This window comes from Hyperolius riggenbachi, chromosome 8 (assembly GCF_040937935.1).
Source record: "Hyperolius riggenbachi isolate aHypRig1 chromosome 8, aHypRig1.pri, whole genome shotgun sequence".
In the NCBI taxonomy this organism is placed as follows: Eukaryota; Metazoa; Chordata; class Amphibia; order Anura; family Hyperoliidae; genus Hyperolius; species Hyperolius riggenbachi.
This window is the reverse complement of record NC_090653.1, coordinates 284665635-284682274: the sequence shown is the minus strand read 5'-3', so window position 1 is coordinate 284682274 and position 16640 is coordinate 284665635. Positions and strand designations below refer to the sequence as shown.

Sequence of the window (16640 nt, the reverse complement as noted above, 5' to 3'; positions counted from 1 at the left end):
AGTGGCAGACATGGATTGCTAACAGGCTAACTAGGGGACCCACAAGGCTACCTAATACTGCTGGCTGGAGGGCATATCTGGCTACCTAATACCACTATTTGAGGGCCACACATAACTACCAAATACTACCATCTGGAGGCACACCTGCTACTTAATATTTCCATCTAAGGGTACACAATGCTACTATCTATGCATATATACATATATGATTTACTAACACTGCTAATTGGGGGGTTCACATAGTTACCTAATACTGATGTCTAGGGGCACATGCCTAGTTCATTCTTGTATCTGGAGGCACATGGCTACTCTGTTTTTGCATCTGAAGGCATGTGGCTACTTAAAAGGAACCTGAAGCGAGTAAAATTATTTAAAATAAACTCATGACGTATCTGCAAATGAATATTACATACTTACCTCACCGTCAGTTCCTCTCAGAAGCTCACCATTTTCTTCTTACAATGATCCCTTCCAGTTCTGACAATATTTTGTCAGAACTGAAATATACAAGTTGCTGTCAGTTATATATCAGCAGCTGTCAGTTACAACTGAATGTGCAAGGAAATTTCCTTGTTTCCCTATGGCTCAAATGGGTGATGTTACAGTGTAACAGTGTGCTGACCAGGAAGCTGTTATGGGGTAGTGGCCATTTTTTAAATGGAGGATGGAGAATTCCATTGATCACAGTGGACAAACAGGACACAGGAGAGGAGAAAGAGATTCCGGAGTAGACTACACAGGAGGCAAGTATGATGTGTGTATGGTTATTTTCACTTTTTATTTTCAGTTCAGGTTTTCTTTAACTCTTATATCTGGATGTATTCATACATGTCTACTTTTTGGATCTGGGGGCACCTGGTTACTTTATTCTTTTATCTTGTGGTCACCTGGTTACTTTTGTATTGTATTTGAAGTGAACATGGCCACTTAACTTTTGCATGAAGAGGATCCCCGGGCTTCTTAATTCTTGTATCTGCATGCACATGTCTACTTAGCTCATTGTCGTGTGTTGTAGGTGAAAACGGAAGATCTACCCAGTGGGAAAATGGAGAAGTTTGCGTATTTGGTGGTTAAATTTTTACATTCCAGCATTGAGGTGGAAGTGCTGCTAACAGAACAACCAGGAAACTGTACTTACTACAGTAAGAAAAATATGAAAAGAAAAGTCTATAAACACTCTAAGGCATATATGTCAAACTCTGTAATGTAGGGCAAATAGGAGGGTCACTAGACAGTAGACACCAGGGAACTAGACATTGGGGAGGGAGGGGGGACACTAGCCACCTGGCATCTAACTGTATAAGGGAGGGAGGGCAAACTAGAAAACAGAAAACTTTATAAGGGAGAGAGGAGGATGCTAGACATTTAGGTTGGCCTGCAACTTGGTCCCAAGTGTTCAATTTCAACTCTATTTTTGACTTTGTATCCATTTCAACTTTGTATTTGAGTTTAAAACACCCCTGCTCTATAATATCTCTTTTTGTATAAATAACAGAACTTTTTTTTAGATCGACTAATCACCTTATAAACAAAAGTGACTTAGTGTTGATTGTAATAAGTACCTGATATATTCCCTTTTGTGAACTTTCACTTAATTTACGAGTTCACATGCAATCTTGAGTTTGCATAATGTTCAAATGATACCTGAAATTATGTTCACGAAATCCACTTATAAGTTTTGAATTTGTTTTTCCATAGATGTATAGAATATGCAAGTGAAAATTATTTTTCACCAAATGCAAGTCAATGGGCATGATAAAATAAATTTACACATAGATTAATATTCTACGAACATGCGAATCAAGGCAAAGTTATGTATTTAACCACTTGATGCCCCATGACATGAAAATACGTCTATGCTCTCTCTTCCCTACAAAATCCTAGATAACACTGTTAATTTATCTCTGAGCTTATAAACAGGTTATAAAGCTGAAAAGGACTGACAGCAACCCTCTCTCCTCCCCCCAAGGAATTCAGTAGCAGGGCTAATGAGTAAACAAGTTGTCACAGGAGCCCTCAGTGGCTGACCGCACTTAGCCTTCTAAACGATGCCAGCGCACAGATCGTGCGAACTCTGGTCGCAGTCAATGCGCAGGAACCGTTAAGAATTAGCCGCAGACAGCTCAGAAGGGAGCCTGTGAGACACGGGTGATTACAACGTCACCCACTGGTTCAGAGTAAACTGCCACCACCGCGGTTACTATGGGACCGTGGGGCCCACTAACTGACTGACTAATGCTGCGAATAAAACGGTTAAACACACGATATTCTGTCTAGCCAACAACAAACAAACAGTAGCGTATCTTCAGAGACCCGGGATCATTTCTGTGTGTGTGCTGATAAGCAGGGTAGCGGAAAGTGAATGACTTGGAGAAAGTCGTTTATTCACGCAATATAAATAATTAATATATACAGACAATTATGAAAACCAACAATTATGAAAACAGTAATAGCCAGAATGAAAAATAAAAGAAGGGAGAAAAATACTTAGTTCCTGGAAAGATGTCCTTTTTGTGGGAAAAATCAGAGTTCTGGTTTCCAATCAAGTGCAAGCAAAACGGTTTCAAGTTCTTAGAGTTCTTTGTTCAGATGGGTCAGCAAAATGGCCACCAGCCCTATGTCCTCTGGCTGGCAGCAGCTTGTCATGAAGATGGTAAAGGGAGGAATTCCCCGCCCGCCTGCTGGCCAGGTGCTTTTGATGAAGCTGGTTTGGGGGTGTGGCAATGCCGCCCCTCTGAGTCACCCACCAATGACAGTTCATTCCCTCTGAGAGATTTTAGGGCTAAACTTATGAAATGCTGTAACTCCTGAACCATACACGTTATATTTAGGGGGGTAACAGCTTCAGACTTGTTGGAAAATACAGATTAATATGACATCAGACACGGCTAAGCCAGCGGGTCAGGCTCCTGAGAAGATTAATATCTCGATAACCGGACGGTCTATCCCAAGGAATTTCATATCAGCACGATGGCCAGATTTTACCGGACAAGACGATATGAATTTTATAGCTGTGCGACATACGGTTTTCGTATGCCGACAGGAAATCATATCACCCATGCTTTCCTTATGGCCCATGCTCGGTGCCGGATCGGCTGGCTTTCTATGGCCCCCCTGTGGAGCCAGTTTCCTGGTCCTTTTCATGGGGACATCTGCTGTAGGGGGAATGAGCTAGGCCCTGCAGGGAACCCTGCCACGTGCGAGATTCCTGAGTGGTGAGGCATTCATGAGGGGTGAGGGGACTGCTTTGGCTCACAGGGGAACAGATCTCTGGATTTAAAACAACACAAAAATGTCGTTTTCGGATCGCTTGCATGACTGCACAGATCCGACAGGGAGCGATCAGGAAAGCGACTGTGAATTCTCTAGATTCACCTGCGTTTCTCACGGCTATTCCGTGACACCTCCCTTTCCTGACGCTGTGTAGAGGGTTGTCAGCAAGACATCCGTCGTAGCAGCCATTGGCGCTGTTGGGCGTAGTTCCCCCTGACACCGGGACAGCCCATCAGCGTTCCGGTGTTGGCCAACCTGGCTGACGGGTCTCGGGTTGCCGGTGCGGCAGGGAAACCTATTGGAGCCTGTGGCTCGGTTCCCCTGGACCGGTCGCGGTCTGCTACCCTCAGGGTTAACCCGACATGGACCGTTCTGGACAGGGCGTTTGCGCCACTGCAGTCGGACGTGGTGTCTGCCGGGACTGCTGACAACGGGCAGTGGGTTGGTTAGGTCAACAGCCAGCCCACGCAGGGTTCCCCTGCTAAGTGGCTGTGGACCTAAGGGAACCCCGCGGGAATCCCTGGACCTTCCCAGCTCCTGACAGACGGCACATGCTCCGCAGTAGTTTGCTACATCCCTGTTCATCCGGGGCCAATAAAACTGTTTCCGAATACCGGCAAGTGTCTTGCGGACCCCTGAGTGCCCTGTCAGAGGATTACCATGTGCGGATTTCAGCACATGTCCCCTGAACGCACTCGGGACCACAAGCCATTTGGTATTCGCGTGGGATCTACCTGTAGGGGGCTGTACAGACTCACTGTACAGTCTCCCACCTTCCCAGTACACCTTGAAAGCGGCCCCGTCTGCGAGGGGCTCAGCGGCTTGCTGCCTGAGCACCTCCAGGCTTGGGTCACTTTGTAGTGCGGCTGAGAATATGGCGCTGTCAGTTTCAGCCAACTGGCTCATGTCACACGAGGCCAGCGGCTGAAAGGTCTCATCCCTGTGGTCAGAGGAGGGGGAGGAGGCCGGAACCCCCTCCACCTGTCCTGAGCTCAGGTTCTGAGCAGTGCAGCTGCGCGGTACTGCTAGCACCGGTACACTGTCAGAATGGCACAGACGGACATTACTCAAATCATCATTGCATGCAGTAATGACATTGACAGGTATAGACATTTTTTCATTACAGACAGGTTGTACAGTAAACTCAGGTACAGTTACAGCATCATCACAACAGACAGTCTGTACATCAAACTCAGGTGCCTTTGAAGCAGGCACTATTGAACCTGGTACCCTTGAACTGGGCACATTCAACCCACCTCCCCCTGGTGCTCCCCCAAGTGTATAAAGTACCTGGTGGTGGGTGGAGAGTCCGTCTCCTTCCGTGAGCGACAAGGCGGTCGTGGCAGGTTCATAGTAGGACACAAGCTTGCCCAAATCAGTCCCCAGCAACACAGGGACTGGGAGATCCTTCATAACCCCAACAATCCTTTCGTGGACCCCTCCCACTCCCCAATCCAGCTTCACTCTTGCGTGGGCTATGTGGAAAAGGGTGCCCTCTACTCCAGTAAGGGCAAGGGATCGGCTGGAGCTGATGCTCTCCTTTGGCACAAGATGTGAGTGAACTAACGTGATGTCAGCTCCGGTGTCTCGAAATCCGGTGACAACTTTGCCGTTCACTCTAACAAGTTGCTGCTGGTCGGTTCGGTCGCGGGTTTCCTGTCCGCGTGCAAACAGGACAAAATCTGATGATCCAGGCTGTGGTTCGCTGGCGGGTTGCCTCTGCTGTGGGTGAGGTGCAGGTGATGCAGATGATCCAGGTGCTGGTGGTGTCTGTCTCCGCTCCGGACAGTCGAATTTCATGTGTCCGGGCTGGCGGCAGTAGTGACAGGTGACCTCTCCAGGCGCGGCAGGCCTGGGTGCAGCAGCTGCGCTGGGTGGCCTCTGTGGCGGACGGCTCACAGGGGCAGGAGGGTCTGCCGAGGTATTGGGCTGACCTCCTCTCCAGCTGGATGGGACAGTTCTGCGGGTATCAGCCACCCGGGTAGTTGCAAAAGTCTCAGCAAGGTCTGCAGCGACAGTTGCTGAAGCCGGCCTGCGTTCTAGCACAAACTGGCGTACATCAGCAGGGCAAATGTTCAGAAATTGTTCCAGGACTATCAAGTCCTCCAGGACATCATAAGACCCTTTGGTGAGGCCTAGTGTCCACTGGCGGAGTGTGGTGAGCAAGCTGCTGGCCACATCTCGGTACGAATCAGAAGGCTTTTTCTGCCAGGCCCTGAACTTTTTCCGATAGGCTTCTGGCGTCAGCTGGTACTTAGTAATGATAGCGTCTTTTATAGCAGCATAATCATTATCCTTCTCCGCAGGCAATTCTGCGAAGGCATCAAGCGCTTTGTAGCGCAGCAAAGGTGTCAGATGTCTGGCCCACTGGTCTTGGGACAGACGATACTGACGGCATGCTTTTTCAAAAGACCGCAAAAACAAGTCAATGTCAGTGTCTTTTTCAATATTAGCAAATTTAAATTTTGCACTTACGGGTGCTGCAGCTCCTTCGGCAGGGAGGCTGGGCGGTGAACTCCGGCTGGCCTGTTGAACCTTTGCCATGTTGAGCTCATGCTGTCGTCTCTCCCGCGCCTCTGCGGCATCCCTCTCCGCGTGGCGTTCAGCAGCAGCAGCAGCAGCTGTGCGTTCCGCAGATTGGCGTTCCTCAGCCGCCTTGCGTTCTGCAGATTGGCGCTCCTCACGCATGTACTGCAGGTACTTGTCCAGGTCAGTCTCCATGAGCTTTTGTAATGCCTGCTGCATTACCGGGTCAGCACCCATGGACAGTCCAGTACTGGCCAGTTCCGGGCGAGTACTGTCAGAAACTCTGGGATTGGGGTCCACACTGACATTCTCCGGCATAACTGTTGATGCAGGGCCCTCAGGATGCACAACCTCTGTACGGTCCGGAGTCTCAGTCTCTGGTTCCCCTCGATTGTCAGATGGGCTGGTATCCACCTCAGCGGACACTCCCGGCTCCCGCAGTTGCTGGGTATCCCATCTGGACAAGTCGGCTATCAGGTCCCGTTTTGTCTTGCGGAGGATGCCAATGCCCCTCTCTTCGCAAAGATTTTCCAGGTCTGCTAGGCACATGTTCTGGTAGTTCCCGGACATTTCCATGCCAAATAAAATAAAACTTTGGGGAAGGGGTACTGGCTACACAGTCTCTCTGTATATATAAAAAATATATTGCCTTCCAGCTACACCAACGAATTAGTTCGTTTCTCGATAGCGCTAGCGCTATCGTAGATACTTTCAGCACAACACAGATCCCACCACTGCCACCACTGTCACAGGAGCCCTCAGTGGCTGACCGCACTTAGCCTTCTAAACGATGCCAGCGCACAGATCGTGCGAACTCTGGTCGCAGTCAATGCGCAGGAACCGTTAAGAATTAGCCGCAGACAGCTCAGAAGGGAGCCTGTGAGACACGGGTGATTACAACGTCACCCACTGGTTCAGAGTAAACTGCCACCACCGCGGTTACTATGGGACCGTGGGGCCCACTAACTGACTGACTAATGCTGCGAATAAAACGGTTAAACACACGATATTCTGTCTAGCCAACAACAAACAAACAGTAGCGTATCTTCAGAGACCCGGGATCATTTCTGTGTGTGTGCTGATAAGCAGGGTAGCGGAAAGTGAATGACTTGGAGAAAGTCGTTTATTCACGCAATATAAATAATTAATATATACAGACAATTATGAAAACCAACAATTATGAAAACAGTAATAGCCAGAATGAAAAATAAAAGAAGGGAGAAAAATACTTAGTTCCTGGAAAGATGTCCTTTTTGTGGGAAAAATCAGAGTTCTGGTTTCCAATCAAGTTCAAGCAAAACGGTTTCAAGTTCTTAGAGTTCTTTGTTCAGATGGGTCAGCAAAATGGCCACCAGCCCTATGTCCTCTGGCTGGCAGCAGCTTGTCATGAAGATGGTAAAGGGAGGAATTCCCCGCCCGCCTGCTGGCCAGGTGCTTTTGATGAAGCTGGTTTGGGGGTGTGGCAATGCCGCCCCTCTGAGTCACCCACCAATGACAGTTCATTCCCTCTGAGAGATTTTAGGGCTAAACTTATGAAATGCTGTAACTCCTGAACCATACACGTTATATTTAGGGGGGTAACAGCTTCAGACTTGTTGGAAAATACAGATTAATATGACATCAGACACGGCTAAGCCAGCGGGTCAGGCTCCTGAGAAGATTAATATCTCGATAACCGGACGGTCTATCCCAAGGAATTTCATATCAGCACGATGGCCAGATTTTACCGGACAAGACGATATGAATTTTATAGCTGTGCGACATACGGTTTTCGTATGCCGACAGGAAATCATATCACCCATGCTTTCCTTATGGCCCATGCTCGGTGCCGGATCGGCTGGCTTTCTATGGCCCCCCTGTGGAGCCAGTTTCCTGGTCCTTTTCATGGGGACATCTGCTGTAGGGGGAATGAGCTAGGCCCTGCAGGGAACCCTGCCACGTGCGAGATTCCTGAGTGGTGAGGCATTCATGAGGGGTGAGGGGACTGCTTTGGCTCACAGGGGAACAGATCTCTGGATTTAAAACAACACAAAAATGTCGTTTTCGGATCGCTTGCATGACTGCACAGATCCGACAGGGAGCGATCAGGAAAGCGACTGTGAATTCTCTAGATTCACCTGCGTTTCTCACGGCTATTCCGTGACACAAGTGTAAAATAAACATTTCATTAGAAGACAGATGTAGCAATTGAGTAATGTATACAATATGTTACTAATACATTATGAATATAAATTAAATGTGTCAATAAACAGGAGAGATAGATAAATAAAATGTGAGGGTTTAATGTACAATAGAACTGTTTACATTTAAAGAGACTCTGAAGCGAGAATAAATCTCGCTTCAGAGCTCATAAATAGCAGGGGCACGTGTGCCCCTGCTAAACCGCCGCTATAGCGCGGCTTAATGGGGCTCCCTTCACCCCCAAAACGACCACTGCTACACTTGGTCGCAGATTTGGTCGTGATTTATTGCTTCCTGGAGGCAGGGCTAACGGCTGCAGCCCTGCCTCCAGTCGCGTCTGTCAGCGGCGCATCGCCGCCTCTCCCCCGCCCCTCTCAGTGAAGGAAGACTGAGAGGGGCGGGGGAGAGGCGGAGATACGCGCTGACAGACGCGCGTGGGGCAGGGCTGCGGCGGCTAGCCCTGCCCCAACCAGGAAGAGGGGATGCGCTGTATCGAGGGGGATTTGGGGGTGAAGGGACCCCCGTTAAGCCGCGCTATAGCGGCGGTTTAGCAGGGGCAGACGTGCCCCTGCTATTTATGAGGTCTGAAGCGAGATTTATTCTCGCTTCAGACTCTCTTTAAGCTATAATGTAAGAAAGTGGATACATTTTGTATTTTTTTCACTTATTTCCTTATTTTCCTTTTAACAATATTTTTATTTTTTTAAATACATAGAAAATAAGGTAGTTACTAAAACAAATATCAGCCACAAAAAAAAAGCCTAATTTGTCCTGAAAAAACCCCCAAAAAACAATGTATAGATCATTTACTTGTGATAATTATTTATAAATATATAGCCAAAGTAATGAGAGCTGAGCTGAACTGTGAAAACAACTAGGGCAGGGAAGGGGTTAATTCTGAAAATTATTTTTGTAATAGTTTGAAATTTCGCATTATGATTTTACATTGTAATTGCAAATTTTGCTCAGAAAATAACTGCAGGGAAAAAAAATAATTGATCACCACTTTTATAAGGGTTTCACCTGCTTCCACTGATCCCAACTTTGACAAAAATTGTTGGCAACAATTAATGATCACTTGCTTTCAGGGCAGGGCCGAGGCAAAGGCGAGAGAGGCTCCAGCTTCAGGGCGCAGTGTAGGAGGGGGCGCACAACTTACTCAGCTATCATTCCCCTATTGTCTTTGAAGCAGAGAGAAATAATAAAAGGGGATATATGGCAGTGACTGCAAGCCAGCTAACTAGAGATTAGTGTGTTGGGAAGGGGGGGGGGGGTCTAATAGCAATCCGTGTGTGACGGCTGGGCTGGGAGGGATGGAGGGGCGCACTTTGGTGTCTCAGCCTTGGGTGTTGGAGGACCTTGTCCCAGCTCTGCTTGCTTTATGAAGCAGCAATCAGATGATGGCTGCTCTATGGATTGTGAAATTGTGAAATAATATTTGACAATTTGAAGACAGTGAATGCTATTTACTTCAACAAAGAACATTTGTTTCAATTTGTTTAAACCATTCCATCATCAAAAAAAAAAAATAATGGCACCTCTCATATACAGGCCAGATGAAATTCAGCCAAGGAGGCCAATAACGATCGCCTCTGCCAAGAATCTAGCATGTGTACAGCGGCCCCTGATGCAACCTGACGCCTTGACTAGCGATCAGCCCTGTGGATCAATCCGACTGATCACTGGTCAAGAGAATCGTTCTTTTCAATAATTCCACCCACCACGTGATGTCATTCGCGGGCTGCTCCACTGGCCCTCTGCTCCCTTCCCTCCTGCACAGCAACAAAACAGGCTAGCAACACATCTGTACCCATATTTTTCTAAATTCCTCTAAACTAGAAGCAGCCTGTAATGATCGCTGCTGCAGCAGCTATTGCTGGAAGTAGTGCTGCAGCTCAGGCAGTTCTGATCTATTTCCTTGCAAGCTGCATAGCTTTGTCTGTCTTTCCCTGCTGTCGGCTTGTGACTGATTATCATTCACCTGTGTGGGAATCTGCATGTCTGCTCCCATTGGATGACCTCGGTATCAAGATCTGCTTCCTGCAGGGTTTCCTTGGGTTTTCATAGCTTCAGCCTAAGCCTGTCTTGCTGTCGCTTTAGCCCCCGATCGTGTTTCTTGTTATAAAGATACTTTGCTGGTCTTTGCATCATATATTGGTTCATTGCCAATATATATGCATACCAGCACGTTTATTATTTTCCTTGTATTTGTGTTACGTGATACATCAGTGTCGCTGATGTATACGTACACGAACTATTTATATCCTGTGTGCAGTTAGTCAGCTTTCCAGCACGTTTTGGTAGGTTGCGCGTACCGTGACCACCCGTGCTGAGGTAGTTACCCTGCTCCTGGTACCGTTTGTGGATTGCGCTCATCTCTGCGAGGAGATAACGAATCCTTCTGAATCCTGTTCTGTTACTGTTTGTGGATTGCGTTCATCTCTGCGAAGAGAAAACGAATCCTTCTGAATCCTGTTCTGTTACCGTTTGTGGATTGCGTTCATCTCTGCGAAGAGATAGCGAATCCTTCTGAGTCCTGTTCCCTGTATTACTCCAGTCCTAGTCAGCGTTCCTGCTTATGTCATATATCGGTTCATTGCCGATATATACATATGTTAGTCAGACGTTACAAATAGTTTCATTGATAGCTGTAATTGTAATACGCTAGGAAAACATACTTATTGTATATTTATCTGTGTTACGTTCATCTATCTTAATCCTGCTATTTTCTGACTATCCTGTCCTGTCTTTGTGAGGCACGCCATCGCCGCATCGCATTGGCTGCCTCATTCCAGTCTGTCTGGTTTTGGACGCTTGCTGTCGCTAAGTAGCTGCTAGCTAGCAAGCGTTCATTCTGTCTACCTGTCCTGATCTCCTCAGTTCTGGATTGTGCGCTCAGCGCTACTTTGCGCTGAGACGTTATAACGAAAGCATTGTTTGTGGCTGTCAGATCTGCACCGGCTCTGTGCGCCACAATCTCCTATTGCAGTCAGTCCTCCCCTCCACTATACTAGGGATAGCCTGTTTCCTGGTGCTAGTGTGTGTACCTCCTCCACGCCAGCTCATGCGTTGCATGCTGACTGTGGAGAATACACCACCAAGCTTTACATTATGAAAACCCCATTACCAATCCCCATTGTGGGGGGGATTCCCAGAAAGTATGACACTGTTAATTATGGTTCCTGTTCCTTTAAGAAATTTGAAGAACTTAGCTCTGAAACAGAAAATGAGTTTTTCTCTGAATGTGCCAGGTTCCTGGCCAATCCTGATCTCCAAGCGACTCCTGTTTCAACCTGGGCACTCCAACTAAGTTATATTTTGTTTAAAGGGGAATTATTCCAGTGGGCATTTGATGTTCTCAATCATTCCGATTTGAAAGATAGACCGCTGGAATTTCTAGCGTTTGTGATCCATAACTGGTTGCGCATAGATCCATTGCCTTTTCCTCTTAATGAACTCCTGGCAGCAGGCCAATCAGCTGCTCCTTCAATTGCTTGCAAGAATGAGCAGCAAGCAGAAAGTGTTACTGATAATTTTCCTGCAGCTTTGAATAAATCACCAAAAACCGCAAGGTCAAAGGCAAAACGCAAACGTTCTAAGAAACGTGTCCAATCTGCAGAATCGTTATCCTTAGCGACTGAGACCTATAATGAGATTCTGCCATTAACAGATAATGAAATGCAATTGTCTTTCAGGGGAGTTAAATGGACTTATGAAACTACTAATGAACTTTCCTCCCTGGCTAGGGAAAATAAAGATTTTTGTTTAAAAGAATTATCTGAGTATGATTATGATGAGATATTACAGAGTATTGAACAAATCAACTTATTTGTGAACCAAGGGAAGTTTGCATACACTACAGTTCAACACTTGCTACAGGTATTGGAGATTCTTAAGAATAAGGAATCTGCCAATCATCTGCTAATTAACCCTATACATGTGCCTGCCACAATCATATCTGCAGACTGTGATCAGCCTAAATGTTTCGCTGTTAAGTATGCATGGGATCCTCCATTCGAGAGGGGAGAGATGGAAGCCCTGGTCTGTGAATGGAAGAATGATTCAAGTTCATTTTGTCAATTTTACAGTGCAAAAAGTGAAATGGTATTGAACGCATGCATTAAGTCAGCCTATAACCTAATAGAGGCTGGTGTGTGTAGGTATGACTGTGTGGCTCCCTTGATTGATGTGTGGGAACTGATTTTGGATGATTTTTATGTGACTCCGAATTCGCAAATTTGGCGTTCTGACCCGCCTGCTTCAGCACCTTTGGCTGATTCAGCAGGTGATTCAGAGCTCTTTTTGTGTGAAATTGAAGTTCCTGCAATTCCACCCTGTACCATGGATAACTCAGTGTTACTTCCCAGTAAAACAGAAGCCACTGATACATTCTTAACCTTGCCCTGCGCAAATTTCTCAGCAGAGAATCCAGAGGTCCTGCTGACTTCCGAGTCCAGCCTAGCCAGTACTCATGACTCTTTGTTTAGTGAAACAGACACCAGAAAAATCTTGCCTGTCTCTGCAAACACTTCTGCAGAGATTACCTGTGTTAATAAAGTTCAACTCCTGTCTGATCCAGCAGATGCCAATAGATGCACTACATCAGTTTCCGAGTCCCAGCAATTCTGTCTAGTAAACTCAGAACCCCAGCATCTGAATTTTCCAATTTTACAAATGAATGGTGATTCAGATGCGCAAACATGGTGTCTTGATCTTCCTGTTTCTACACCTCGCTCTAGTTTCGTGAATAGCTCAGAGCATCTGCTATGTGAACCTGAAATCGCAGAATTATTACCTTGTTCAGAAAATGTTCCAATAAATTTGCCCTGTACCATGAATTGTGCAGTAGATCTCTCCAATGAAACTCAGGTCACAGAATCATTATGCTGTCCAGCAGGTGCTTCCATGGTTTTGCCCTGCAATATGGACTGTTCAGTGATCCTGTCCAGTGAAGCTGTGGTCGCAGAGTCTTATGCTTCACCCAGTACTTTGGATATTTCAAACCCTCTAGCAGAAGGGTCTGAGGCACTGCTTACCTCAGTTGGTGTTGCAGTAATATTCACTTGTCTAGCAGCTGTTTTGGAATTACAGTCTGCTCTAATAAAACTTGGTGAATTTCTGCCCAGCAAAGCAGAAGCCATTGAAATATTGTCCTCGTCAGCAATTGTGTTAGATACCTTGCCCTGTACACAGTCTGATTTAACCAATGTTGAGTCCCTCTCCAGTGTTGTAACAGCCGAGGAACTCCAGCCCTGTCCTCTGAATGTTTCAGAAGTCTTGCCCTGTAACATGGATAATTCTGATTCTCTGGTCAAAATAATAGAAATCTCAGAATTTCAGTCCGGTCTGATGTGTGTTCCTGAAACCCAGCCCTGTATCCTGAAAGATTCTGGTTCTCTGGCCGCTGTGGCAGAGGTTCCAGAGTCCCCTTCCTGTCCAGGGAATTCCTCAGTTTTGCCTAGTCCAGTGGGGGCTGCTGCAATGCTGACTTGTTCTGCAGCGCCTCATGAGCTCCAATCCAGTGTATTAAATGAGTCTCTGTCCAGTCCAGAGGTAGTTGTGGAGTCCCTATCTGGTTCAGTGCATACATCAGAAGATTTGTCCTGTCTTGTTAGTGCCCCTGAATCTGATTTGTTACTGACTTTGCTGGAATCAGCGACATCTAAGTCTGATCCTGCATTCTCGTGTAAAAATCCAGTAGTTGCGAAGTCTAGTCATGATGATTTTTTTTTGGCCAGTCCTGGTTTTGGTCCTGTCTTGGCTGACCCTGAGGCTCACAGTTCCTTGACATGCCCAGAGGTTTCTCTTGTGCCAGTGTGCCCAGATGTTCTTTGTGTGCCAGAATGCCCAAGTGTGTTTAAGGTGTTAGCGTGCTCTGATGCTTCCTTAGTAGGAACATGTTCTGATGTTGCCAGTCTGCCTGCATGCCCAGAGATGGTTCTGGTCCCTGAAAGCCCTGATATTGATGTTTGTCCTTGTGGCCCTGACTCGGGAATTGCCCTAGGTTCCATAGGGGTTCTTGATAGTTCTCCATGTGAGCCTAAGGGGCATTCTGACCTATGGGGATCTCTTTGGAGCTTCAAGGTGTTCTGGGAGGTCTCTGAGAAAACTTGTCCTGGTGCCTTGGACTGGTTCAACAGTGGGTTTTGTGTTGGTAAAGACAGTACCGGTGGGCATTGCAAAGGCTTTGGCGTTTCTGAACGGTTCCTGGAAGGCGGTGGGTATCGCTCAGGGAGTTTCGGAGGGCTTTCTTCTGGAAATCATGGTTCTGATGGGTCCAGTCTTGTGGGGACTGATTCTGGAATTCGGTCTTGCCGGGCTGTCCCGGTCATCATGAATTATCAGTCGGACTGTTTTGTTGGAAATTTCAGTTTTGAAAAGCGTCTGGAATCCACTTTTAAAGGCGGGGGTACTGTAATGATCGCTGCTGCAGCAGCTATTGCTGGAAGTAGTGCTGCAGCTCAGGCAGTTCTGATCTATTTCCTTGCAAGCTGCATAGCTTTGTCTGTCTTTCCCTGCTGTCGGCTTGTGACTGATTATCATTCACCTGTGTGGGAATCTGCATGTCTGCTCCCATTGGATGACCTCAGTATAAAGATCTGCTTCCTGCAGGGTTTCCTTGGGTTTTCATAGCTTCAGCCTAAGCCTGTCTTGCTGTCGCTTTAGCCCCCGATCGTGTTTCTTGTTATAAAGATACTTTGCTGGTCTTTGCATCATATATTGGTTCATTGCCAATATATATGCATACCAGCACGTTTATTATTTTCCTTGTATTTGTGTTACGTGATACATCAGTGTCGCTGATGTATACGTACACGAACTATTTATATCCTGTGTGCAGTTAGTCAGCTTTCCAGCACGTTTTGGTAGGTTGCGCGTACCGTGACCACCCGTGCTGAGGTAGTTACCCTGCTCCTGGTACCGTTTGTGGATTGCGCTCATCTCTGCGAGGAGATAACGAATCCTTCTGAATCCTGTTCTGTTACTGTTTGTGGATTGCGTTCATCTCTGCGAAGAGAAAACGAATCCTTCTGAATCCTGTTCTGTTACCGTTTGTGGATTGCGTTCATCTCTGCGAAGAGATAGCGAATCCTTCTGAGTCCTGTTCCCTGTATTACTCCAGTCCTAGTCAGCGTTCCTGCTTATGTCATATATCGGTTCATTGCCGATATATACATATGTTAGTCAGACGTTACAAATAGTTTCATTGATAGCTGTAATTGTAATACGCTAGGAAAACATACTTATTGTATATTTATCTGTGTTACGTTCATCTATCTTAATCCTGCTATTTTCTGACTATCCTGTCCTGTCTTTGTGAGGCACGCCATCGCCGCATCGCATTGGCTGCCTCATTCCAGTCTGTCTGGTTTTGGACGCTTGCTGTCGCTAAGTAGCTGCTAGCTAGCAAGCGTTCATTCTGTCTACCTGTCCTGATCTCCTCAGTTCTGGATTGTGCGCTCAGCGCTACTTTGCGCTGAGACGTTATAACGAAAGCATTGTTTGTGGCTGTCAGATCTGCACCGGCTCTGTGCGCCACAATCTCCTATTGCAGTCAGTCCTCCCCTCCACTATACTAGGGATAGCCTGTTTCCTGGTGCTAGTGTGTGTACCTCCTCCACGCCAGCTCATGCGTTGCATGCTGACTGTGGAGAATACACCACCAAGCTTTACACAGCCCAATTTTGTTTGTTTGTTTGCTTTTTCTTTTACATTTTGCACGCAGCCAACTGCACAAGATAAAGAAGACTTCATCAGAATTCTCCTTTGTTGGGTATCTGTTTTACATCATCTGTTTCAAATGTAATGCCTTCTGGCAAATCAAAAAATGTAATTATTATTCTTTATTAACGAGAGTGTTGTTATGTAATAAAAAAAAACAACAAAAAAACAAAAAACAACACAACAAAAACAAAACCGCTTTAGCCATCTCCCATTCAGCACCCAACCACTTCTATCACCAAGACATTCCAGCCAATACATGATTTGCCTATTTTATTATATGTTCTATTTAGTCCTGCCAATTTATTTTCCTGTTCTTTCCTCTTTTCTCTTTTTTTTAATCACTTTTTTTTCTACTGCTACTATCTGCCACATTTGTGACCAGTATATCATCTGAAAGGCTAGACAATATATATATATTTTTTTCTGCCACAGGTAAGAGATACCAAGACTACCAGAGTGAGCTTGAAATGCATATCACAGCTTTGGAAGACTTGGAGTTTGATGAGAACATTTGGAGAGATGTGGACAGCCAGGTGGAGTCCGACTCCTGGATAGACCTGGATGTTGGGGATACACCTTTTTTTGTTAACTTACCAGTCCAGGATAAAATAGAAAGCAAAACTAAAGCCTGGATAAACCTGCAAAGCAATACTGAAGCCTGGAGAGACCTGGAAAGCAGAAACAGAGCTTGGACAGACCTGCAAAGCAATATGACCGCTCTGGGTATGTAAATCATGCCATGAAGCTTTTGCCAAGATAACCACAATATGAGGGGCATTTGGCCCATGACGTTAAGTGATGCATTTGTGTCAGGTGGCATGCTCCCTGGAGCGGCATTCCTACCGCCCCCGCCCCCCACAGCCGCTGCTCGCACCCCCCTCCCCTCGCAGCCACCACTTGCTCCTTCATAATCCTGTCCCACAGCAGCGCGTCCC

The 16640-nt window shown here is 46.4% G+C and overlaps 1 protein-coding gene across 1 annotated transcript in view; it reads left to right on the top strand.

Moving 5' to 3' along the window:
- The window catches only part of LOC137527500 (uncharacterized), a 44926-nt gene extending 28490 nt beyond the window's left edge, over window positions 1–16436 (top strand). Inside the window, exons 3-4 of the mRNA XM_068248018.1 lie at window positions 1016–1142; window positions 16138–16436. Coding sequence (XP_068104119.1) covers window positions 1016–1142; window positions 16138–16436 — 426 coding nt within the window. The remainder of the gene's footprint in view (window positions 1–1015; window positions 1143–16137) is intronic.
- The last annotated feature ends 204 nt before the right edge of the window (window positions 16437–16640 follow it).